The sequence below is a fragment of the Rattus norvegicus genome, chromosome 15, assembly GCF_036323735.1.
Source record: "Rattus norvegicus strain BN/NHsdMcwi chromosome 15, GRCr8, whole genome shotgun sequence".
NCBI lineage: Eukaryota > Metazoa > Chordata > Mammalia > Rodentia > Muridae > Rattus > Rattus norvegicus.
The window spans coordinates 51,274,777-51,300,392 of NC_086033.1; the positions used below are offsets into that span (position 1 = coordinate 51,274,777).

Below are 25,616 nucleotides of genomic sequence, written 5' to 3' on the forward strand. Positions count from 1 at the left end.
AGTTTCCCACAGGTTCTGGGAATAGAACTTAGGTCTTCTGTAAGAGCAGTATGTGCTTTTAACCACTGGGCTCTCTCTTCCACCCCCATACTCAGCACTGCAATGCTTGAGACTGAACCCAGGATTCTGAGTATGCTGGGTACCAGTTGAGCTACACCTCTAACCCTCCTTTTCCTGGCTAAACAAGGCTGTTAGAAAAGGTCCATGCGACTCTTGGGGCTCATGGGACTCATATCCCGGCTCCCTCAGTTTCTCAGGATGGAGGGTGACACACTTCATACATGTCTCATCTGTGTCATCATAACCCCATAAATGAGCTTTCATGACTTAGCTACAGGTTCAGGTTCTCTGTCCTTTCTTTTCCTACATCTAGTGGCAGTGATGTTGCAATGAGTGGGGGGCCAGCTGGCATGAGAAGGCCCTCTCCATCTCTCTGCTTTGCTCCTTCTGCAAATGCTGATAGCCTTGCTTTATACCACACGCATTATAAGTGCAGCCTAAACAGTTTACTTCTCTTGAGATACTGTACACTCACCCCCTCTGCCCCAATGTTGTTCATGCTACATGCTACTCCCTTACACAATCAATCAATCTTGATGCTCTGAGGCTCTGACAGGATATGGATACACACACACACACACACACACACACACACACACACACACACTGAAACATCTCCCACTGGGCCAACAGCCCTCTTGCAGAACAGGAATTTTTTTTAAGGAATATTTTTAAAACCTTTGATTGGAATTTTACTTTGTATATATGGGTGTTCTGTCTGCCTGTATGTCTGTGCACCACTTGCATGCCTGGTGCTTTGCGGAAGCCAGAAGATGGTGTCAGATTTCCCGGTACTACAGTTACAGATGGTTGTGAACCACAGGTGCTGGGGATTGAACCCGAGTCCCCTGGAAGAGTATTCAGCTGAACCATTTCTCCAGCACCCAGACTTTTGGTTGGGTTCAAGCGTGGGGCTTCAACAGCCAGCGTTCATGGACCCAAAAGGGAGTATGTCAGGTCCTACCCTGGGCTTCGTGATCTGACTTAGGATTCTTTACCCTGTGTGAAGTGCTTGCAGCTTACCTGTCCCCCATGTTTTCTGACACCCAGCCCTGAAGTTGATCTTCGAGCGCTGTTCGACCGAAGTGCCCTTTAACTCCTGGGACCGTCTCATGCGGCATATGGGTCTCACAGACAATCAAATTCAAATGGTCAGGGCTGAGACACAAGTCCCATGTGAGGTCTTGTACCAAATGCTGCTGAAGTGGCTCTACCAAACGGGGCTAGGCGCCTCTATCAACCACCTGCTAGGTGCCTTGGAAGCGGTGGGAGAAAGATGTGCCCTGGAGGAAATTGAAGACTATGCTGTGAAATCCGGGAAGTTCGTTTATCAGAACACTACAGCCTAGGCAGGTGTGGTAACTCAGAAGACAGAGCCGAGAGGATCTTTATTAGTTTGAAGGTAGCCTGGTCTACACAGTGAACTCAGGACAGCCAGGTCTATGTAGAGAGACCCTGTCTCAAAAGTAAAAGAGGAGGAGGAGAAACTGCTGCAGGTTCTTCAGTATTATTGAAATGTATTTTATTTTTCTTGCTATATTTATTGTATCATATAACTGTATTGTCCTTCTAAAAGTTGAACACAGAGCCTCTTGAACATAAGTGTTCTAACACATCTTCAGCCTCCTGGTTTACCTTTGTTCCTGGACAAGGCGCAATTGGTAGGATATGATAGAACCTGCCTATCATTCTAACACTGGGGAAATGAAGCCAGGAACATCAAGAGTTCGAGGCCAGTTGGTTTACATGAGCTCCTGTATAATGTGCAGGCTATCCGTAAATTATCATATGCTGTCTAAGTTTGTTGAGAGCTGACTCTGGGGACAAAGAAGGTGCTACCATCCCAGATTCTGGCATATTCATTTCACAGGTCTACCAAGACCCCTTGTCCAGAGACAAAATACCCCCTCTGTAAAACAGAGGGGGGAAAAAAAACAGCCCAAGGCTGGAAGCTCATGTCCTTGAGACCAGATAAAAGGCCACTGTTTTCCAAGCATGGCCTGTTGTGTGCTGTTAGGTTACTGCTCAGCACTACACAGCTGCACAGCGCTCCCTTGCTCCAGGTGCTAGTGGGCACCCTACTGAGGGTTTGTCTTGACTCTAACTCCTAGGTGTCCATATTTCACACTTGAAGTGAGTTTGCTGGTTTGGACACAAAGGGAGCATAAAAAGTACTACCTGGATAACCCTTGATGACCACATGCCTTGTAAGCACTTGACCATTGTATGTGAAAGCAAACAGTGGAGCTCCCCATTGAACTGCCACAGCCTTTCTAGAGCTGGACTCACACGTGTGCCCCACCAGATCCAGATCCAGCAACAACTGCCTTTAGATACCGGCCGTTGTAGGGATTTCTGGAGAACTGGCACATACAGACTTTTGTCCTGTGTAGATCTATTGTTTTTAAATTTGCTTGTTTTTGAGACAGTCTCAATATGTAACCTTAGCTGACTTTGAACTCACTGTGTAGACCAGGATAGCCTACAACTCAAGAGATCTGCTTGCATCTGCCTTCCAAGTTCTAGGATTCATATCTCTCTCTCTCTCTCTCTCTCTCTCTCTCTCTCTCTCTCTCTCTCTCCTCCTCCTCCTCCTCCTCCTCCTCCTCTTCCTCCTCCTCTTCCTCCTCCTTCTTCTTCTTCTTCCTTCTTCTTCTTCTTCTTCTTCTTCTTCTTCTTCTTCTTCTTCTTCCTCTCTCTCTCTCTCTCTCTCTCTCTCTCTCTCTCTCTCTCTCTCTCTGCTGTGTATGAGTGTTTTGCCTGCATATATGCATGCCTGCTGCCTCTAGAGGTCAGACAGGCATCTGGTTCCCTTGAACTGGAGTCGCAGATGGTTCTGATCCAGCATGTGGGCACTTGAAGCTGAGCCCCGGTACTCGGCAAGAGCAAGCAAGCATTCTAAACCGCTAAGCAATCTTAAGTCCCTCCTTCTGGCAGAGTCTTCTCTAGTAGATTCTCAGCACACACAGGAGGACAGCTGTGGCTGGCCCCAGGCATTCTGTATTGTCCACCAGTGTTATGGTATCCTGAGTAAGCATCGTGCCTCCATGCAGACATCAGGACTGCACACCAGGGCTTGCTGAGCTCTGTCCAGCCCCAGCCCCAAGAGCAAGTGTTTCACCCTCTGGATGCTCTTCCTTAGCCCTCTTAGAAGTGTGTTGGTAACAAAACAGTACAAGACATGTCATTAGATACAAAACTCATGTATTATGAATTCATGACCAAATTAAATATGAAACCTTATATAAAAAGGTATGTGTGTGGTTTTCTGTTTCTTTGTGTTTTTACCATCATTCTCTAAAACAACACTGAGTGACATGTGACATAGTCCAGGGGAGCATGTTCTTGGGACGCTGCCCCACCCCCGGGGATGTTGTGCCACAGGCTTGTCCCACACTGGAGTTTCTCCTGCTTCCATCTCCCTGAAATCCAGATCACCCGTGAACTAAGGGACTGCAAGTTGCACCCCCCCCCAGGTGGTCATACAAGGCTGCATGGCTCCACTGGGTGCACACCAGCACTGACAGCTGCAGGGGTGGGGGTGGGTCCCGGCGGGGTGATCTGGCCTGGGTGGGGCATAGTGCTTCTTGGTCTTCCTCCAACTCAGTAGTATCTTTCTCCCACTGGCCTATCCCTCCTCACCACCAGTGGTGCCCAGGCTGCTCGGCCCTGTAAATCACCTGGGAGACCCCATTCCCCTTGCTCATTAAGACAGACCTCTACTTATCACTCCCAAGTGATATACTCCCTCTGTCCTCCAAGAAAGGTGTGAGAGGCTGCCTGCCTTTTCCACAGGTACAGTGTGAAAATGAGAAGCCATTTCAAATCCAGCAGCAGGAGGTTACACCAGCCAGCAGAGGGCAGCACACAACAGACTTCCCTAGCCAGCCATTCTGGAGAGCTTAACAGGCAGCTGCAGGCTTGGCGGTTCCAGGCTCAGACTACAGAAAATCAGCACTGTGAGACCTGCTACTGCCTGCTCCTTCTGACAAGGCAAGAGCAGAACTCTAGGTCCTGGTACCACACAACTGTATGCTTGCATTTGTTCCTGAGGTTGCTTTAATCCCAGTCTGAGCAACCTACCCAGGTTCTGGGGACTCAGACAGTATTTCCTCCCTAAAGCATTTTCTCAGGGGAGGGGACCCCAGAACTCTCATGACCTACTCCCTCATGGGACTTCACCTCGGAAGTCTAGAAAAAGGTGGTGATGTATGGATCATAAGAAATGGGAAAGGTCAACCGAGGTCCAGTGTTAATCCCATGGGGGTTTCCAGCCATTGTGTCAATCCTCTGGTCACCCCAATTCCTCTTTAGACTATCATCATTTCCTTCCTGCTCAGCTCCCCTATTTTCTCCTTCCCTTTATCCCCAGCCAGTATCAGGTTGGCTATGTGTGGCCTGTTCTCCGATGTGCCCCTTTCTGACATGTAATCCCTGCTGAAAGCCTCCCACCCCCCAAGAAAGCACATGCTCCACATACATCCCATGGAGTCACCTTTGGAAGAGGAAGGTATCCTGCATCAAGATGGAAAAGGTCCAAAGCCATTTGAGCCCTGAAGTCCAAGTCTTCCCTGCAACCCTGTGGCCTAGACCCACCAAGCCTTGGGGAACAGCATCCTCAGACATGGAGGGTACAGGTCCCCTCCTGAAAGGCATTGGAGTGGTTGGTACTACTGGCCCTTAGAGGCCCCCATTCAGCTTTATGAAAATGTATACCCTACAGGATCTCTCCTTTTAGAACTTCATTCTTTTGGGGAGACAAAGGATAGAGTGGTCTTGGTGGTGCTTTTGAGTTTGGGGTTCTCCTGTTGGGCTGTTTTTGCCTCCACTTCATAAAATGCAATACTCCCCAGAGGCAGGGGAAGAGACCCTGGAGGAACACGGAATTGCTAAGCACAGACCCCACCCTTCCTCCTCCTACATCCATGCCAAGGGTAACAAGTGCAGGAAGGCTGAAGTAGAAAGCTCACATTGTACTGAGGTACTGCCTACAAACCTGAACATTGAATCAGTGCTGATACCCACCACTAAGTCTGCACTGCCTGTAGTCAGCCCTGAAAAAATACTGGCAGGATATAGTTTATTCCATTCTCCCCGTAGCAACCTCACCTCACGGTATAGAAGCCTTGATGTGGGCTCTGAAGACTTTTTTTCTACCCCGACTTCTCAAGTAAGGATTTGAGTAAGCCCATGGGACGATGCTCACAAAATACTTGCAACCCTCAAAAGCCTGTTGATGGGAAACCATGACCAGCTCCTGGGAAGGAAGCTGTCTCTCTGGTCAAAGCAGACACCAATACAGACAAGCCCATGAACGGAAACGTTCCTCCATTGACTCTATTGTCAAGTCCAGAGAGAAAATACCAGAGCTCTGAGCTCTTTCCTGCTCCCCACCTTGGGGTAGATGTTTTCCTGCCCTGCCTGGAATTGTAGGTGGACCCTGTTCTGATCTGCAGGGCCTGGCTCCTCTTAGCCTGAGCCACACTGGCTGGTAAGAAAGGCTCTGCCCTTAGGGTTCTGGTTGGGTGAATTCCCTCATCACCTGTCGGGTCGAGGGGATGGTACAGAAGAGCAGAAGGACAAGGGCTAATGAGGACAACAGCAGTGGGATCAGAAGAAGGTGGCAGCATCTCAGACCACAGCTGAGGAGGAGGAGGATGGGGATGCCGAGCCCGCTGCTGAGGAGGACGGTGATGAAGGACTGTTCCAAAACAGCCACCGCCGCTTGGGCTGCCTCCGCAGGTGTAAATAGTCCTCCTTCTCTCGCTCCTTCCGCGCACGCTGATAGTGGTCCTCTTCTTTCAGGTACCAGACTGGCGGCCACCGGTGCTTCTCAAAGTACTCCTGGTTTTCTAAAGCACAGTGCAAGGAGTGCGAAGTTAGGAGGGTCCCTCAGGGCAGCGCTAAGCCTACCCTTTCCGTGGTTCGGGTTAGCTCCTGACGCAGAAGCGCATGGGTCTGACACAGAGACTCACCTGGAGACATAGCCTTCATGTCTCGAGGGAACTTGCGGCACACGTTGTTGTAGTTGGTGCAAATGTGGTGAAGACACCAGTCGGCCAACTGGTACGCGCAGTGGAACTGTGAATGGTACAGAAACACATCCCTACTGGAGCCAGGACTCCACATAGAGGCCTGTGAAGCAGCAGCTCTGGGTAGCACCCTCCCACAGATACTCTGCAAGTCATAAGGGGCCCACCCTCACAAGCATCCCTTCCCTTGCCAGAACTGAGCAAGACAATGCTAGACACAGCTCCTGGACCCTATTACCAGCCCCACAATTGCCTCCAGCACGTGTACTACTGATGTTTGGTCCCACATGCCCATTCTCTGATATCTACTCTTCTCAGCTCTTACCCAACCAGGATTCCCTTCTCCTCCCATCTGCAAACAAAACAGTCTGCACCCAAAACTGAACAACCGAGCTTAGAAAACCCAGCACCAGCCACAATCAAAAGCCCAATTCCTGCCACCGTGACTCCTTTGCTTGGCAATAAGGAAGCAGGCAGTTAACTCCAGAGGCGCCATGGAGTCAGCTAACCTCAGTACCCCCTCTGTGATCCAAGCCCTATCCTAGGGTCCCCTCTGATGACCTTTGGTCTCAGTCCCTTTATCTCATGGCCAGCTCTCTTTGCAAATGTCCAGACGGTTTCTAGTTGCTTCCTGCTGGGAAGCCGGGGCTGTACACTATACTGACCCATCACCTCCCACAGCCTTACACACTGCCTATGGGCAGAGCCTGGAGTCAAGACTCATCACTTCCTCCCCTTGCCACAATACCTGTGCCAATTCCAGGAATACAAGGACATCCCCATCGATATCCACCATCATCTGGGTTGCCTCCATCAGTCCAGTCACTGTGTACTGCTCTGTGACACACATACAGCAACAATCAGCTGAAGAAACACGACAAAGGCCCTATAGTGCTTATGAATGGTGCAGGGGATTGCTGCAGGAAGGAAGGAGTTCAAACTGATCAGGCCAGGGCTAAATCCCAACAGGCCAGAAAGGCCAAAGGAGACTTTAAGTTTGTTGCTATTAGAGGGAAAACAGGAATGAGGAAAGACCTCAGTCAGGTAGGAACCGGAAATGGAAAAGGCTGGGGAGCTAGCTAAGAGGTTTTTTTCTTTTCCTTTTTTTCAAACTACACAGGTCCCACCATATAATCTGCTACACAGAAGATCACAGTCCTCGATACAATAAGTCACTGATGGAAGATAGCCTGAAACCTCATGTTTGTTGAAAATGAAGACAGCCTGTGAACTCTGACACAGAACTGTGGGTTAAACCTACTTATTCAAATTAATTTCAACTTTACTATCAAATAGTGTATCACGCTTCCAGTTTCCACTCAAACATTTATATGAAGAATAAACCCCCTTGGTCCTGAATTTAATTAAAAGTATCAGAATAAACCCATGAGGTATTCCGTCCTTAAAAAAATGAGCATGTTTTTCCAGCTCCTCCAACAGGAAAGATCAGGAAAGGAAGCATCACAAGACCATTTCTCTTGTCAACTGTAAGAAACCAGCTTCCAGCATGTATAGGGCCCTGGGTTGGTTACCACAGACCAAATCTGAAACAAAAAGGTGGAGCTAGGACATCTTTTTCTTCTAAATAGCAAGGATGGATTCCAGAGCAAACACAAAGAGACAGCTATTGGCTAAAGGTATAGTATTTGAACTTCAAAAATAATACATTGTTGGTTGTGGTGGTGCATGCCTACAATCCTAGCACCCTGGAGGATTCAGCAGAAGAATCAGGAGTTCAAAGCCAGCTTAACTACAAAGCAAGTTCAAGGCCAGCCTGGACTTTATAAGACCCTGTCTTAAAAACAACAACCAAACAATAGAAATAAATACAATCAAAGGAAACGAATCACATTTGTTCCTGGTAACACTTTTAAAATATACACACATAAAAACTGGTCACCGTCAAGGATGGGAGGAAAGAGCTCTATCTCAGAAACTCAAAGAAAACGACAGAGGAGTCCTGTTTTAACTGCAAGCTCTATCACTGGGTAACCAAACAGATGGGCGTTTCTCACTTTGTAGAAGGGGATGGCTGAGTTTGGGATAGTATATTTTGGAACATCTAATTAGTTGATAGGTCTAGCCAGTGATACTAAATGACTGTTAAAACCACAAAAAAAAAAAAAAAAAAGAAAAGAAAAGAAAGAAAGAAAAAAGAAAATCAGACAATCTTTTTTCTTGGTAAAGAGAAATTACTGAAGGCAGTGGTTTTTTTTTTTTTTTGGTTTTTTTTTGTTTGTTTGTTTTGTTGTTGTTGTTTTTTTAAAATGCATCAGGATCTAGTCCTCAATCCAATACCCAAGAATACAAGAAATATGGTCAGGAGAGAATTATATTAACTACACCATGAACAGAGAACTGTGGGAGTGGGGTCATAGCTCAGTAGGTAGAATGCTTGCTTACCATGCCTAAAGCCCTGGGTTCCATCCCAGCACCACATAAGCTAGGCATGTCATGAGACGAAGGAGGCAGGAGAATCAGAGTATGAAGTAAGTCTAGCCTACAGAAGGACCCCATCTCCAAAAAAAACCAAAAAAACAAAACAAACAAAAAAACAAACAAAAAAAAAAACTTGAGTTTGATCCCCAAAGTCCATAGGATGAGAGGAGAGGACCAACTCCCAAGAGCTGTCCTTCGATCATCATACAATCAATCAATCAATCAATCAATCAATCAATGTATATTTTAAAACCAGAGTAGGAGTGTGATGTTTACTTTCTGTCAACTTGGCACAAACTAGAGTCAATCTGAATGAGGGAACCTCTATCCAGGAACTGCCTCCATCTGATTGCCTGTTGGCATGTCTGTGGGGGCATTTTCTATGTTGCTGATTGATGTGAGAGGGCCCAGCCCGCTGTGAGCATAACCAACCCTAGATAAGTGGTCCTGGTTGTATAAGCAAGGAAGCTGAGTGAGTCATATAGAGCAAGCCAGGAAACAGTGATCCTGGGGCTAGAGAGATGGCTCAGTGGTTAAGAACACTGATTGCTCTTCTAGAAGTCCTAAGTACAATTCCCAGCAACCACAAGGTGGCTCACAACCATCTGTAATGGATCTGATGCCTCGTCTGGTGCGTATGAAGACAGCTACAGTGTACTCATATGCATAAAATAAATAAATAGCCCCTGCCTAGGCTTCCCTTGATGATGGGCTATAAGCCTAACACTTTCCTCCCCTAACTTGACTCTGCTCATTTTTTTTTTTAAATCACGGTAGCAGACAGTAAACAATGATAGTTGGTTTTCAATAAATAACTTTAGGAAGCTTTTTGTTTTTTGTTTTTTGTTTTTTTTATGGACAGGTACTCATTGATTAAATGAACTTCAAATGATAACACACACAAAAAAAGTGAAACTAAGCTATAATGCTTAGAGGAAGTGAACTTGGATGATGAAACTGTAAACGGTAAGAAAGCAAGTCCATAGGCATTACTGTAAGAGAAGAATGCCTTACAGTGTGGGTTCCTCTTGGGAGAAAAGAGGCATCTGTAATGGGGAGAGAGAGCTGATAACTAATGGTGTGGCCAGGGAGGCTCAAGTTCTTGGCACTCATCAAACTGAGAAAAGGATTTTGCTGTAGAAGTCATCAAGCAAAATACATATTCCACTTATTCGTGTCATATTTAACAGCAGACAAGATGAAGTATGAATTGATAACCTCAGAAAATGTAGCTCATCAACCACCCGAAACTCAGCAGGTCCCACAGATCCTTCACGACGCAGATGGACAGTTGTGGCTTAGTGCACATTTTCCAACTTGCACAGATCGTCTCCAGAAAAAAAATAATTAGATGTTACTTTCTGCAAGGCCTTCCACAGGGCAGTGCAGTTTGACATTTTAAATGGTAGCTGTGTGAAAATTACCTGTATGGGCTTAACCAAGGGTGCTTCTCCAATTTGTTTCCAATTCCCACCCTAATGAAAAGAACTCCTAGAAATACCTTTATGGGTTTAGTTTTTCCCCAAGGTCATTACTTTAGAGATGGTCTTCTGAAAACGGAATTAGTCTGTGTCAGATTTTGAAAAGTCATGGCCTCTGGAAAGGTCGCACCATTTTCCATGGGCACCAAAGAATGCTAAAAATGTAATCTAAGACACAGTTTACCCTACCCTAAAGACCCTCATGCCCCTCACTTGGGTCATTGCACTCCCTCTGTAGGTCTGGTTTTGTCCTGATCAATGATTTCTGCCTGCTTTCTGTGACTGCTAAGTCTCTTTTAATTCCTCTCTCGTCTCAATGCTGACTCCCTGGACTCCATCCTTAATCTTAATTAATTTCCCAGGGATCCAGTAGGTTTGACCCTGGCCCTTGCCTAAATCCTGACTCAAGTTCTAAGGCAACTCTCTGCCCTCTCCTGACTTGCCCAGGAAAATCAATCCTGACCTCAACACTATCACTTATATCTAAGACAACAACTCAAACACCGACAGCAACAGAAAATGTCTGCCTGGGTCTCCATCTTTAGATCCCCTTCCCACTGTGAGCACCTGGCTGCCTCCTGCTGCATCTACTAATTGCCCGTGTCATCCTTGCATCAAAGGCTTCTGGGATTGGCTCATTTTAAAAGCTGAGCTATAGTTCTCATAATATTCCCTCTTTCCCTCTCCCTCCCCCAATCCCCACATGTGTTTTGATACTAGAAACTAGACCCAGGGCCTTGTACAAGTAGGCAAGCACCACCACTGAGCTATATCCCTGTTCCTACCCTCTTTCTTTGAGACAAGGTTTGCTAAGTCCCCCAGAATAATTAAACGGATTCTGTAGCTCAGACAAAACTTGAATTTAGGCTGCCTCTGCCTCTGCCTCTCCCTCTCTGCCTCTATGCCTCTTTCTGCCTCTCTGCGCCTCTCTCTGCCTCTCTCTGCCTCTCTCTGCCTCTGCCTCTGCCTCTGCCTCTCTGCCTCTCTGCCTCTGCCTCTCTCTGCCTCTGCCTCTCTGCATCTCTGCCTCTCTGCCTCTGCCTCTGCCTCTCTGCCTCTCTGCCTCTCTCTGCCTCTCTGCCTCTGCCTCTCTGCCTCTCTCTGCCTCTCTGCCTCTCTCTGCCTCTCTCTGCCTTTCTCTGCCTCTCTCTGCCTCTCTGCCTCTGCCTCTGCCTCTCTGCCTCTCTGCCTCTGCCTCTCTGCCTCTCTCTGCCTCTGCCTCTCTGCCTCTCTCTGCCTCTCTCTGCCCCTCTGCCTCTCTGCCTCTCTGCCTCTCTCTGCCTCTCTGCCTCTGCCTCTCTCTGCCTCTCTCTCTGCCTCTCTCTGCCTCTCGGTGCCTCTCTCTGCCTCTCTCTGCCTCCCTGCCTCCCTGCCTCCCTGCCTCTGCCTCTGCCTCCCGTTAGTTCTGATTACAGCCCATAGCACCAAGCCTAGCTTTCACAATCCTTAGGAGGAACTGTGTGTTAGTAGCTTGTCAATGTTTGCCTTATGTTTCTGAAAGAAGGAGGAAAGAATGAAGTCAAAGAAGAGGAAGGAGAGGAAGAAGAAGGAGAGAAGAAAGAACAGGAAGCCGACCAGGAGAAAAACCATCCAGTAGAAGCAGAAAGATGTTCTGTTCCCTGTGACCTCTTGACCTTACCTGAGTAAAGGTCAAAGTGTCATCACCTGCCAGAGATCATTTGGTGATGCCAGGAGACCCCCCTCCTCCGCCCCTCATGTACACACACACTCACACACACACACACACACACACACACACACACACACACACACCGTACACCTATGTCCTCAGGCAAACACACACACTGTACACCTATGTCCTCTATGACACATCAGCAGACTAAACTTTTTTTTTAATGTGCGTTGGTGTTTTGCCTCCGTGTGTATCTATCTGTGAGGCATCAGATCTCCTGGATCTAGAGTTACAGATGTGAGCTGCTATGTGGGTGCTCAGAATTGAAGCCAGGTCCTCTGGAAAAGCCTCCCAGTACCTGTAACCACTGTGCTATCTCTCCAGCACCCAGCAGACTGAATTCTAAGAGCACTTTTTTCCCTTGGTGTCCTATCCCAGCCTATCCCCAGGAGGAGAGAGGTAACAAAGGATGCATAATTACTCCCTGGGGTCTCTGTGACCTTGCCCCAGGGAGGTCCCTGTACACTACAGTTAGTTACCTGTGAGGGCAACCAAGTGCGGCAGGCAGAGGCGGTTAGCCAGGACGATGAGCTTCATATCATCCAGGTCTGGGCTGGAGGTGAACATGCCCGTGTAGAGGTACTCCAACACAGCCCTCATGCAGCTCTTGCTTGTGTATGGAAACACCACCTAGGGAGGAAGAAGCAGGCAAGTGGCATGAAGTCTCCGGTGGCTCAGAATTCATCCTGACAGATAAAGACCTGACTTGGTGACCTGGTCTCCCCCTAGTAACTAGCCTTCTAGGCTGTTCCTGAATCTGAAATCCCAATAACCTTGGCTCAGTGACTTGACAGCATTAGTTGAGGGGGGCTCTGGTGCCTTCTAAAAGGACCTACCTAGATTCTTGGCATCTCCCTGAAGCTACTCTGGTAGGGATGATGTTTGAAGGGACCATTTGGGTCAGCCACTCCCCAGAGTTCCCTGTACCTGCAGGGAATAGCTGAAGTGGGCTACAGAGTGCGCAAAGGGAACTGGCTAGTTGCTCGGTGCTGCTGCTCTGAGCCTCTGGGATCACTTCACAGCAGCACAGAAACAAAACCTGCTTTTTTTTTTTTTTTTTTTTTTATCAGATGGGAGTCTCTCTGGGCTTGCTGAGAATTGGGCGGAGCTTTAAAATGTGTGTCTATGGTGCTGAGACAGGTCCAGGCCACACAGGCCCCCTACAGGAGGGCTTCAAAGAATTCTGGCCATATTCTGTATGTCCAACTCTTTCTCCCACTTGAGAGACCAGTTCAGTTCTTAACTATTCAGCTTAGCCTTCCCTAAGCACTTCCTTCCCAGAAGTCATAGGGAGCTCATATTTCTAATTCACCCAACACGACTGCTGATTGCTCTTGGTTTGTTTGTTTGTTTGTTTGTTTGTTTGTTTCAGTCAAGGATCTGTTAAGGATGATCTAAAGGATGGGATTTGGGGGGCAGGAGGGATACCTGACAGAAGTCAAATAACATGTCCCCCACTCCAAAGAAATGGCAGACAAGCTGGGAAAACTGCATGGGGAGACATTGAACTTTATACATCTGTGCAAAGGTTAATCTTGTTAACTATGAGATAGAATGATGACCAACTGATGGTCCAGGAGTCAGAGAAGATGGAAAATACCTAAGGCTGTCACCAGGCTACTCTGCTTGTCTAGGAGGACTGAAGAGGAACCGGACAAAGGAGAAGATTTCTAAGGGCTCATCAACAAACCCCTTCCAACTCTAGGCTGAGTTGGTACCCAAGAGGGTGGCAAATGAGGAGGAAGATGGCTCAGCTGAGGATGGGCACAGATCACAGAGAACAGGGACTGTATTCATTATGTGCTTTCATATTCTGTACTTGATGCTCTGACATCTAGAGCCTGGGAGGTCCCTTCTAGCCTACAAAGCCAGGAGCTAGACAGGAGCTGCCTGCAAGTGGTCTCCTTTATCACACTCACATACCAATCTACCATTTCCTGGTCCAATCACCCTAGAGACAGGATCAAAGGACCAGGCTACCTCCACCTCTACTTCCTGACTGACTCCTGCTCTTCTCTGCGTGGCCCCTCTCAGAGTGCATTTCCCCGCCTTAGTGTCTCTATCAACCCACCTGGTCGGTGGCATTTTCTCCTGATCTGTTTGTCTCCCCATAGCTCAGTAATAATAAAACCCATCTTTACAGACACTGCCGACTCCAGCTTGGAACACGGGCTTTTCTGTGTGTCTCAGGGAAGCCACAGAGTATATTAAGGAAGGAAGAAACTATCAACCCTGAGTTTCAGACCTACCCTCTTTTTTTTTTTTTCCTAGTTGCATAACTTTGTGCAAGTTGCATAACTTCTCAGGGTATCCCTTTCTTTCGTATAACAGGTTTGGCTAAGATAGTATAATTTCCTCTCCTGGAATATTGAAAAATCCTTGGCAACTCAAAGTATCTCATAAACTTGTTTTGGGTCCATCACTGTGCTTAGAACATGACCAGGGCTGAGGAAAGTACCATTAACTGACGCTATCTCAAATTCAAAGAGGTAAATATCTCTCCCTTCCCATCTGCAGTCTCACCTCCCTGGTAGAACTCTCCACAAATGGTCCCCCAAACATGGCAGCCATCCAGTCACAGCTGGAAATCAGCAGAGGCTTATGGGCGCTGATGGTCCCATCATCCAGGATGAAGGTCACATCTGTTCAGGAGAAGAGGCATCATGTAAGGATACAGTGGCTGTGCGGGAGAATCAGCCCCAAGCAGCCACTGGGTCCTGACTACCCACCTGCCTGCTGGAGGAATGTGATACGAGTAATAGGCTGTAGACCACCAAGCTATTGGCTTGAGCAGCAAGACAGCCATATTTGTATGGCATAGGGAGCTGAAGTCAATTCTGAATACTAGGATAACCTAGGCTCCTCAGAAAATTTCCTAGAGAGAACCCCTTCTTCTTCTAAGTGTGTTCCATACCTGAAAAGGTGCCCTTTGCCAAACACTCCTTAACCCGGTTGGTCCGGCGTACATGGAAGGCCTTGGTGATCTCCTGATTCATGAAGGCCTCGTTGTTGAGAATGTTGGCCACCATCATACGTAGATCAAAGACCTCTAGCAGCTCGGCAATGTGAGCGATATGCATGAGGTCCCGCTCATTCTCACCTAGCTCCCCTGTGTACAGGTACTTGAGAACAGCCCGGAAGGGCCCGGGCTGAATGGAGTTATCCATCTTCACCACCACCATCAGCCGGGATTTGAAGGTCAGAGGATCTTCTGCCATCTCTTCCTGGATACTCACAAAAGCTCTGCTCCAGGAAGACAGCACACGTCCTCTGCCTGGCAGGTACCCTGTTCCATTACCCCGTAAGATCCCGTCACTGGTTGAAGCTCTGAGGCCAGCTGGACCAGAGCCCCCAGCCTCGTCCACACTCTCACATACGTCAAAGCTGGCTGCCCGAAGCAGGAAGTCCCGCCCATGGTGGTGATGGTGATGATGGTAGTGTTGCTCAGGGTAGCTCCGGTGGTCCTCTGGGCGGGGGCCCCCTGGCCCTGAGGGGCCCCCCAGCTCCCCCTCACTCAGGTCCATGAGGAATAAGTCATAGAATTTGGAGGAGGAGGTGGAGAGGTAGATTTTGTGGGCAAAGATGCGCACGCGCTCCTGCAGCACCAGGATGACATCCGCACAGAGCGGGTCTTCCAGGAGGTGGGCGGGGCACTCCTCGCTGCTGGAGGGGGGGTCGGGCACCACGATGATAGGGGGCGGTGGCTTGGGGGGAAGGAAGGGTGCTTGCAGAAGAGGCCGCTGCACATTGCGCAGATGAGATTTCCAGAACTGCAGGTGGCGGCGAGAGATGAGTGCAGCCCGGATGGCATTGTCAAAGACGTCCTTGATACCAAACTGTGCCACCACGCTGGTCTCGTAGTAAGGGATCCCCAGCTCTTTGGCCACTTCCCGACCCTTCTCTGGGGGGAGGATTTCATTGGGCTTGATGGGCCTGGTGAGTGAGAGAAGGGAAAACAAACTTGTGTTGGTGATGGAAGGAGCCTGGCCATTTTCTTCCAGGCTGGAGAGGCTGCTCGTATCTGCCCTTGACCCCTCTCTATTCTGCCTGGCCCTCCGGTCCTTTAGGAGAGCTTCAGTTTCTATGCTACACCTTATTGACTGCCCCAGTTCAAAGCAGGGACTGCACTCCCCGCTCTGCTAACTTGCATGCAAAGCTTCACACTAGCATTGATTCACAGGCAGACAGACACCCCTTCAAATCTGAAAACGATCGGTTCCAGGATATACCTCAGTTTCCAAATCTGTGGAAACTTGAGACCCATGTATAGAAGCTCACTGTTACATAACCTCTACATACCCCGGCTCTTCTTTAAATCACTTCTAGATTATTTATAAGTGCAATGCTGTAATTGTTATCATGCCATATTTGGGGAATAATGACAGGAGTGGGGGAGGTCAGGATATTCACATTTGTTGGCTGAACCTACTACAGCTGTGGAACCTGTGATATGAAGAGCCAACTCTATGAGCACCACAGACTTATAAGGCCCTTTCATATAAATATTCTCACACATGTCTTCTCCCCTCTCTCTTTCCTCATAGAATACAGCACAAGAGTGTTCCCACAGGGGGTGTACAATGACATGGAAGAATGAATGAGTGAGTGAATGAATGAATGAGCATGTTTGTTGTTGATGCTGATGTGAATTTGCTGCAAATCAAAAGAAAGACATAAAGGTCAGTGGGTTTCCTTCTGAGTTGAGCAGGGAACCATAATGGTGCCCTGCCCCCATGTCCTTTCCTTCTTCCTGGGCACCAGTACCCCTACCTAGCCAAAGGTCTTCTGGCCCTGTTAACGGCTTCCAGGTCAGCATAGCGCAGGTCCAGCTGGCAGCCCACCAGAATAACAGGAGCTCTGGGGCAGAAATGCTTGATTTCTGGGTACCACATGGTCTTGACATGGTGGAGGGAATTAGGGTTGGCAATGGAGAAACACAAAACCACCACATCGGATCTGTAGGGTGAGAGAAAAGTTATCGGTACAGAAAGCTAATGGTGGTTAACCTGTCCCTGGAAAGAGGAAAACACGTTTCTTGCTCCTTATCCCCTCCACTACAGCCTACCCCTGCCTTTTGAACCTATTTCCACATGATACATAATAACAGTGACTATAATTTACGTAGGCATTTTAAAGCACAAAGATTCATTTGGTCACACGGCTATCTCATTGGTTAAATTGGTTATCATTTGGGGCTGAGAATATAGCTAAGCAGAGGAAGCGATTTCTATGCAAGCATGAGCACTTGAGTTCAAATCCCCAGTACTTAAGTATTCACAAGCCAAGCATCCCTGTGTGCGTTTGTGTCCCTGGCACAGCAACATGGTTGGGGGTGGAGGACAGGAGTGGAATCCCTGAGGCTCTCTATCCAGCAAGTCCAGTCAAAACTGTATGTTCCCGATTCAGTACAAAACAAAAACAAAAACGAAACAAAACACCTAAATCGGAGAGCAAAGAAAACATCCTGTTGTTTACCTCTAGCCTCATCAGTCATACACACAGGTACAAGATGCCCTCCCTGCAAATTTGCACACACACGAGCATGTATATGCCAATACACATATCTAGACATACACAGGAATTACTATTTTGCCAGTCCTGGTGGAACAGGCAAGCTATCTGGGAGGCCTGGGGCAAAGAACTTCCAGTTCAAGGCTGCCTGGGTGACATGGGCACTGGAGGAAGACCTTGTCTCAAATACAGCTCTTCTCTTGTTTGTTTTGCTTTGCAAAGGGCTAGAGCTATAGCTCAGTGGTAGGGCACTTGCCTATGATGCACGATCTCTTCTTTGTTTTGCTTTGCAAAGGGCTAGAGATATAGCTCAGTGGTAGGGCACTTGCCTATGATGCACGAGGACCTAGGTTCAATGTCCAGCATTGAAATTAGAAAAGGAGGAAGAAAGAACTGATGACCATCTCACAGTGAGAAAAACCATCCGAGAGCTGCTCAGAGCTAGTCGGTTGCAGAGCTGGAACTCACACCACACCTCCAAGCCCAGGATATCCTCAGCCCCAGGGAATGCCCACCACCATATCCCCTCCTCTCACTGCAAGCCCTCAAGGCCTTCCCTACCTTCCATAAGCAAAACGTCGATCTTTGTGGTGGTCTCCGAAGGTGTCCCAGAGGCGCAGGGAGACACTAACATCATCTACGACATCTCGGGAGCGTTCTAGCACCTGGGCATGGGGGAGACAGGACAATGGTCTTTAGGGGCAGATGCCAGCTCAACCCCAATGGGGAGGACAGGGCTGGTACATGTGTCTTGTACAAGTTGCTGTCCACATGAAACCTCTGGTGAATAAATGAGGGTAATCTCCATGCTGCGCAGAAGCAGGGGAGACCTTAAAAAGAGAAAACTTCTTGCCGCAGAAGAACATGTTATTACTTTGGGCTATGATTGCACAAGACATGGTACTCAGCCAAAGTTAAAATCCTAGCCACCGGCTTACCTATTTGTGCTGGCTAGTTTCATGTCAACTTGACACAAGCTAGAGTTATCCATCTGAGAGGAAGGAAGCTAAATTGAGAAAATGTCTCTATAAGATCCAGCTGTAGGGGGCTGGAGAGATGGCTCAGTGGTTAAGAGCACTGACTGCTCTTCCAGAGGTCCTGAGTTCAATTCCCAGCAACCACATGGTGGCTCACAACCATCTGTAATGAGATCTGATGCCCTCTTCTGGTGTGTCTGAAGACAGCTACAGTGTACTTATATTCAATAAATAAATAAAATCTTAAAAAAAAAAAAAAAGATCCAGCTGTAGGCTATTTTCTTAATTAGTGATTGACTGGGGAGGGCCCAGCCTATGGTGTGTGGTGTCATCCCTGGGACCGGCAGCCTGGATTTTATAAAAAAGCAGGCTGAGAAAGCCATGAGGAGCAAGTCAGTAAGCAGTATTCCTCAATGGCCTCAACTCTGCCTCCAGCTTCCAGTCCTGCCTGAGTTCCTGTCCTGACTTCCTTCAGTCATGGACTGTGGTGTGGAAGTGTAAGCCAAATAAACCCTTACCTTTCCAACTTGCTTTTGGTCATGGTGTTTCATCACAGCAATAGAAACAGTAACCTGAACGTCACTGCAAACACAAATGGTCAAAGATACCTCCCTGGGAGTGAACCTCCATCAGACCTCTCTCCAGAGACTGCTTCTGCTTCATTCACCTCTGCCCCACCCCTAGCGCCTCTCATGAGCTCCAGGAGACACCAAGCTACAGTTCAACATACAAAACATGGGCCCCCAACCGAGGGACCTTAGTCTTACCTCCTGGCATACACGATACTGGTCGATGGCCCACACTGTGGGCACATGGGTGGCAAGCAGCTGATACTGGGTAAGGGTGGCATTGCAGGCCCGGGCACAGATGAGCCTAGTCTTGCCCACAGCGTTGTCCCCCACCACCACGCACTTGATGGTCTCTACGTTTGGCCTTTCATAATCCATGTCAGAATCCATTAATTGGGACCTGAGAGGCAAGAAAGGAGCTATCAGGACAGTTTGGCATGCTCTACCCCTGAGAACCAGGGTCAGTGTAAGCAGCCCTCCTCGGCTGGCTCTGTCTCCTTGTCAAGCATTGGCACTGACATAGAGAGGAGTGGGCAGCTTTACAGGGGCCCTAGGGAACAGGAGCTCATTCAGACTGAGCAACACAATACCACCAGATGGATCGTGCCTCTCCCTCTGGTTCCCCACCATCCTGCAGCTGGGCTCCTGCACGTTGGCAGTCTGTGAGAGATTCCTGGGCAGGACCTGCTTTGGGCCTGGCCCCACTCCCCCAGAGAGAAGGAATTGGCTTGGTAGCTCACTCATCCTCTGTTCTCCTCCTCTTCCCTGGGGCTGTAGCAGCAGCAGAACAAAACAGCTGAGAGAAGCAGACTTAGGGCCAGGTCCCACCCCTTCCCAGCATGCTCCAGGGCAGAGTCACTTTAAAATTTAATGGACATGTCAAGGCTGGGCATCAGCTCTTCCCAGCTTCCCCTGTTTTCCCCTGGCCCTCTCAGATGGTAAATTTCCAAGACCCAGCCTGTTTACTTCCATTCTCCTACCCTATCCTCTCATTGGCTAGGAGAGGTTTTTCTGCCAGCCTCTTAGAGTAGGAAGCCTTCTATGTACCTGCTACAAGCCTCCCCTTTTCTACTCTGGTTCAGTCACATTGCCCACGTGTCTGCTCAGCTGAAGGCCTACTTTGAGACAGGGATGGAGATAGTCACAGCCTAGAACGATACACTCTCTGCTACATGGGCCTTCCCATACCCAATCTGGGGTACCCACAGCATCCCACATCAGGCTCCCAAGAGTAAGATCTACTTCCTTCAAACCTACAGAGGAGAAGTTTGGACTGGAAGACCCTCATTGCTTCCGCATTCTGAGAAGCCAGACAAATTGTCTATGTGGGGAACTGGCTGCTAGAAGAAGTTGAGGGTCAAGCTTAGCTTAAACTTCTGCCTCAGTTTCCTTCTGTGACAGGCAGAGAAGTAGCTTGTCCAACCCAGAGGATAATTGACCAGATGAAGAGACAGAAGGCCCTTCTGTAGCTAACATGTCATATCAGTGGTTACAAAGATGAGGCTGTGGTTTGAGGAGACTTTGAGGAGACTCTCTCCACTGGTTTCTACCCTCCTAGAAGCAGAATAGGGAGGAAGCAGAGACAGGGCAGGTGCACTTAGGGTTATCAGTGTGTCCCCTGCTCATTCCCTATATGCAGTGAGCCATCTCTGAAGTAAGCCTTCCCAGGTACAGGAGGGCTGGCTGAGCCTGAGCACAGAGTCGTCCTGGAGGCTGCCCAGGCACTTTACTGCTGAGCCATCAAGACCAAAGCCAAGTCACCAGCAGCAGCAGAGAAGCTCTGTCCCTGGCACACTGAAATTAGATGCTAACATGCAGGGATGCAGAACTGAGATGCTCAAGTAACACGGCAACTGGGATCTGTGCAAGGGGATGCAGCTCAGCAACCTAAGCAAAGAGTGCAGCAAGGACTTTTCAATAAGACAGGTTTATCATCCTCCTAAGAGTCTTACAGCATCTGGATCCCGGCACTAAAAAGGGTCTCCACTAAGCTCTGGCCCAGTCTACATGGCAACCACTGCATCATTACGATGCCTTCCTGGTCCTGTCCACCAAGCAACTGTTAAAGCCATCAGCTTTCTGCTTCCTCTTCTCTGTCCTGAACAGTCTCAACATCTGAGGGATGTGTGGGTACCAGGAAAAGCCACGTGGGTGTGTTTCTGCTTTAAGGGGTGGAATAACAAAAAAAAAGAAGAGGTAAGACAGAATCTCACGTATGAAGACAGAAACCCACAGGCCAATAGCACTTCCTTCTATAGTTAGGATTCACTAGCATGCAGGTCTGGAAGCGAATGGGAGGGGCCTGGGTTCTTTAATCCAGGGCCATGTCCAAGTACAGCTGCATTATGACCTAACAGACAGACGGACAGACAGACAGACACACACACAAACACACACATGCACACACACCCCTTGTGATTTCATTTCTAGAGTTCTAGAGTTTTCGGAAGAGGAGAGCAAGTCAACAAGTAGGAGAGTAGTAAATGAGTTTAGAACACAGACTGCTTAAATTTCTAATCTAATCTGCACACTGAAGCCCAGGCCTACTCTGACTGCCCCTTCAGACTTCCCTGACACATCTACTGACTGGCACTTCCTTTTGCTCATCATCATCCCTACATTAGCAACTGCAAGCTTCATTGTCCTATCTAGAAAGAGGCAAACCACTGGACTGGACTCAGTCTCTGCCTCCAGAAAATGGGTATGAGGGTGTTGGAAGAAAATTCTTGAATTTTGGTAAATTCACACCAAGGGAGCCAGGGTGGAAGGAGGCATTTGTCTTCTTATGTAATATAGTATTATATAATGCTAGATTGCATATCCATATGTGTAATTATATCTCTCTTTAAGATACAGGCTGGCCCAATTAAGCCAGGAGAACTTTTTGTCTAATCAGGCCTGTCTTAAATGAGGATCCTATCCAGGAGACATCATGGCAATATTAATATAATTTCTGCTCTAGAATATTACTATTTTCTGGATCGCTGCTGATGCATGACAATACAAACCATGCAGTGAACTTCCCCACTGTCCCTTTCCCTCTGGCACACTCTTCTTCAGTGACTGGAGACTTTTCTTCAGCCCCATTCCTTCAGAGCCTCCTGACCATCCTCCACCCTGACCTGGGTATCACAACCTTCAACTCACTCCATCCACTCTCTTGACAATCCTAAAACCACCAATATTTCCTCCCCCAACTCTTGTCCCCAAATCACCGCCCGCTCTTCACAAACAGTGTCCTGCACATCAGCTTTCCCAGTTCTTTGTGCTCTGTCCAGGACATATCTGAAGGTGTACTCAGATTACCCACAAACCTCAAGGGCTCCCATTCCCACCCCCGCACCCCTACACACACTCTTTGCAGAGCTCAAAAGCCCCTCTTTCCCTCCCACAGCTGATAGGAGGCTTGTTCATCTGTGGCTGCCCTAGTCTGGTTGTCAAGGAAACGACAATCTCCCTGGGAGCCTGGCTTGTCTCCTAGCAACCAAATCCTACATCCTGCATCTTACAAAAAAAAATAAATAAATAAACGTGAAAGGGAGGAAAATCGAGAAAACGAAAGTAAAAATCAAGGAAGATGGATAGAAAAGAAGAATCAGGAGGAAAAGAGCAAAGGAAAAGTGGGTTTGGAATTAAAGGAGCTCCCACTGAGGAAGCTGACATTGTAATATGGGCGAAGGTGGAGGGGTGGATCCTCCCCACTCAGAAAACGTAAAGCAAGGCCCAAAGGGATCTTAAATGATCACGTTAACAGAAACAGAAGCCTAAATACAGGATAAACCTTTTCAACCCTAGAATACCCGAACATTAACAAAGAAAGCTCAACATTTCCATCAGTAGTTTACCAAAACTCAGCTGGACAGATCACAGTGGAGTTGGACTTCAAAGAAACAGCTAGCTCCACAGCCGTCAGCAAACACCCCAACTGTACTGGTTTAAAAAAGAAAGAAAGAAAAGAAAAGGGGAAAAGGTGCCTCTCTACCACTCTGAACCTCTTATTTTCCCTCCTGACATGACGCTCTGCACACACAATTTTTTTTTAAATGAAATAAATAGGGAAGGGGGAGGGGCACGCCACACCGATGCAAAACATGTAGTTTTCCCTAAAAACACCCAAGAAAAGGTTAGTTTCTCTTCCTTCTGAACCAAGCAGCCTCAGCAAGTGCCCAAGGGAAGAGTGGAGCTCAGGGGAAGGCAGGAGAGAGACAAGCAGGAGAGGGGTGGGCGCTGAAGGCTGAGCCAAGGCGAGGTAGCACGTTTGCAGAAGCTGCTTGCAACCCGGCCATAATAGAAATCAATCGTGTACTTACACCACTACATGTGACGGGGTAATTTCTAGTGTAGGGAACACATCTCTTCCTGCTAAGCACGCTCATTTTAGTGAGCTGTCTGGGGTCACTCTGCGCGTGCAAGTTGGGGCGCCACCGACGCTGCTGCTCTGTGCTGGAGATCCAACCTCCTAGGGTCCCAGTTCAGGTGCGATCAGAAGAAACTCTGGCACAAGAGCCCAGGTCGGACCGCGGCGCCTGAGCAGCCTGGGGCGCTGCACTGCAGCCACTGCCTCTTCCGGATCAGCATCTCCGCGCGCCCCGGGCGCCCAATGTCATGGAGGCTCGAAGAGCCAGGCTGCGCGCAGCCGCTCAGACCTCCAGCCGCTGGGCCGCGCCGCCGCCCGGCTGCGCTGCAGAGGTTGCGGGCGGCGCGCTAGAGAGCCAAGCGCCGGGTGAGGCCGCCGCACGCGCACAGCCTTAAGACGCCCAGCGCCGCAGTCCCCGGGACCGCTCACGACCTCCTTTTTTCATTCACAAAAAAAGCAAAGTTGGGGGGGGAGAAAAAAAAGGGAAAAAAATTGCACCCAGGAACAGTTGCTGTGACAGGCACCGCCCACAGCGGCGCTCGGTTGGTGGAAAGGGGAGCGAAGGGGATTGGACACCCGGCGGCCACGCCCGAGACACGCCCCCAGTCCCGGGCACGCCCCTCCGCTCTTGTTCTTTGCACCGCCTCCCTTTTCCCCTGGGAGCCACGAATGGCCAGCAGCTGACCTCGCCAGCCTCAAAACCTAGCTGGCCCCTCAAGATGGTTTTCCCCGGGAGGCTAGGAAGAAACTCATCCGGCGGTGCGCCCTGGGAATGCAAGTCAGAGGGCTACGGGAAGATTTTCTTGTTTCTCCCTAATTCAACCAAGCCTCTTACTCGCACACAACTGCTCTATCACCTTGCTTTTTCGAGTACTGGGGACCCTTTCTTCCTGCATTTTCCCTGCAGCTTCGACTTAGTGTTCTTAGTGAGTTTTCTGTCCATACCTGTACTTTCTTACCTGTCTGCCAAGACCTTCAGAGGTTCCTATCCCAACCTGTTGTCACAGAGAGTCCACTAGTATCTTCATAACTTTTCAAAGAATGCCATGGGGATATGAGCCAGAGAAACCCCACCTAAGTCTTTTCTGGGTGCTCTTCTGTACAGCAAGCCAAGCCAAATATGGTGGCTGTAATCCTCAACACTTGGGTGGGTGGGTGAGACAGAAGAATTGTCATGAGTGCAAGACTCGCTTGGGCTACAAAGCAAAACCTTGTCTCTAAACACTAAAATAAAAATGGGTTGAATCTGATGCCATCCATGCTGTTTATTGGAAGGAAGCATCCGTGGTCAAGGCTGGGTTTGGTAGAATGATCTGGACTGCTAGGAATTATACATCTTATCAATTATCTCTGAACAGATTTTTTTCCCCTCCATCTTTATTAACTTGGGTATTTCTTATTTACATTTCAATTGTTATTCCCTTTCCTGGTTTCCGGGCCTACATCCCCCTAACCCCTCCCCCTCCCCTTCTATTTGGGTGTTCCCCTCCCCACTCTGGACAATTTTTAAAGCCTAGACTGGCAACCTTCACCAGTCAACCTCCCCTATCACGCTTCCAACCTTTTTTTTTTTTTGAGAATGTGGATCCATTTTAATGTTGGTTTATGCAAAATATGATATGAAAGAGAGATCCCTCTCCAAAGTCAAGTAAAAACTGAATGTTGGCCAAGTTCAGTGGCCAAAATACACATCTCTAACCCCAGCATTGAGGGTATTGAGGCAGGAGGATGGAAAGTTTGATGTCAATATGGGCTATGTAGGGAGACCTTGCCATAAACAAATATTCAATTTGTATTGTCTGTAAGTGTATATGATTAAAAGCTGCTCACCAGGGCACCTTAGTAAGTGTGTATTCAGGCTCATTTAATCATCGTGCAGTAGGTAGATACTTCACTGACCTCCGCCTCCAACATCTACTGGAGAGAAGGCTGACAGTGACTGGAAGTGCTTCCTCATACTTCCTGTTCAAACTCAACCTTCATAAAGCAAATACTAGTTCAAATCCATGTTTAAGAAAGAAGATAGACTTTGCTTGGGTATGTTCCTCCTCTGCCTTTGGCACAGAAGAGTCTCACTTCATTATTTATGCTCCTAAGAGTGATTGTACCAAAGGAAAACACAGTATAAAACCTCTATGGGTTCCTACAGCAGGCAAGGGCTCCCCCTATCCCTACCCCTCCCCCACCTAGTCTCTCTACCCAGCTCTGCCACCTGGGTGCTCTGGTGTCACCTTTCATGGATCCTGCAACATGTCACTTGTACAATGCTGAGCAGGCAAAGGGTTCTCTCTGCTAGAGGAGAGCTAGAGGTGTGCCACTGAGCCTGGAACTCTTTAGCCAATGTCTCTTCTTGGGAGAGAAAGCCAGGCTGGGTCATGGGAGGGTTTGGGATGTCCAGTCTTCGACCAATGCAAATGTCAAAGTTGTAAACCTACTCATAGCCAGTAGAATGGCCAAGGCTGGGCCACTGGCTAGCTAGAGAGGTGGCCTGAATCGC

General features: G+C 48.4%; 2 protein-coding genes across 4 annotated transcripts in view; one reads left to right on the forward strand and one right to left on the reverse strand.

Moving 5' to 3' along the window:
- The window catches only part of Tnfrsf10b (TNF receptor superfamily member 10b), a 28,209-nt gene extending 24,894 nt beyond the window's left edge, over positions 1-3,315 (forward strand). The window contains 1 exon segment of the mRNA NM_001395720.1: positions 1,111-3,315. Coding sequence (NP_001382649.1) covers positions 1,111-1,409 — 299 coding nt within the window. The 3' untranslated portion in view covers positions 1,410-3,315.
- On the reverse strand, positions 3,248-23,433 carry Rhobtb2 (Rho-related BTB domain containing 2). 3 transcript variants are annotated; one of them, XM_063274298.1, is made up of 11 exons: positions 22,116-23,002; positions 19,503-19,533; positions 18,961-19,162; positions 17,778-17,881; positions 16,476-16,661; positions 14,620-15,638; positions 14,229-14,347; positions 12,185-12,335; positions 6,841-6,929; positions 6,036-6,141; positions 3,248-5,912 (listed from the first exon to the last, which is right to left on the reverse strand). In XM_063274298.1, exons 1-11 carry the CDS (start codon positions 22,174-22,176, stop codon positions 5,692-5,694), a joined length of 2,289 nt encoding a protein of 762 aa, XP_063130368.1. In that variant the 5' UTR covers positions 22,177-23,002; the 3' UTR covers positions 3,248-5,691. The 3 variants fall into 3 exon arrangements, with proteins under 3 accessions (XP_063130368.1, XP_017455188.2, NP_001013151.1); XM_017599699.3 differs by lacking the exon at positions 22,116-23,002 and adding an exon at positions 21,771-22,058; NM_001013133.1 differs by lacking the exons at positions 19,503-19,533; positions 22,116-23,002 and adding an exon at positions 23,073-23,433 and having other exon boundaries at positions 5,372-5,912.
- Between the last annotated feature and the right edge of the window lie 2,183 nt (positions 23,434-25,616).

Bases quoted from the DNA above. Each gene is read 5' to 3' on its own strand.
- Rhobtb2 (XM_017599699.3), bottom strand. From the start codon at position 21,849: ATGGGGCTGAAGAAAAGTCTCCAGTCACTGAAGAAGAGTGTGCCAGAG. The intron at 19,163-19,502 runs GTGAGCTACCAA...CTTGCCTCTCAG, and splicing joins AGGAGGAGAACAGAGGATGA to GTCCCAATTAATGGATTCTG. The intron at 15,639-16,475 runs GTAGGGGTACTG...CTCACTCACCAG, and splicing joins GCCAGAAGACCTTTGGCTAG to GCCCATCAAGCCCAATGAAA.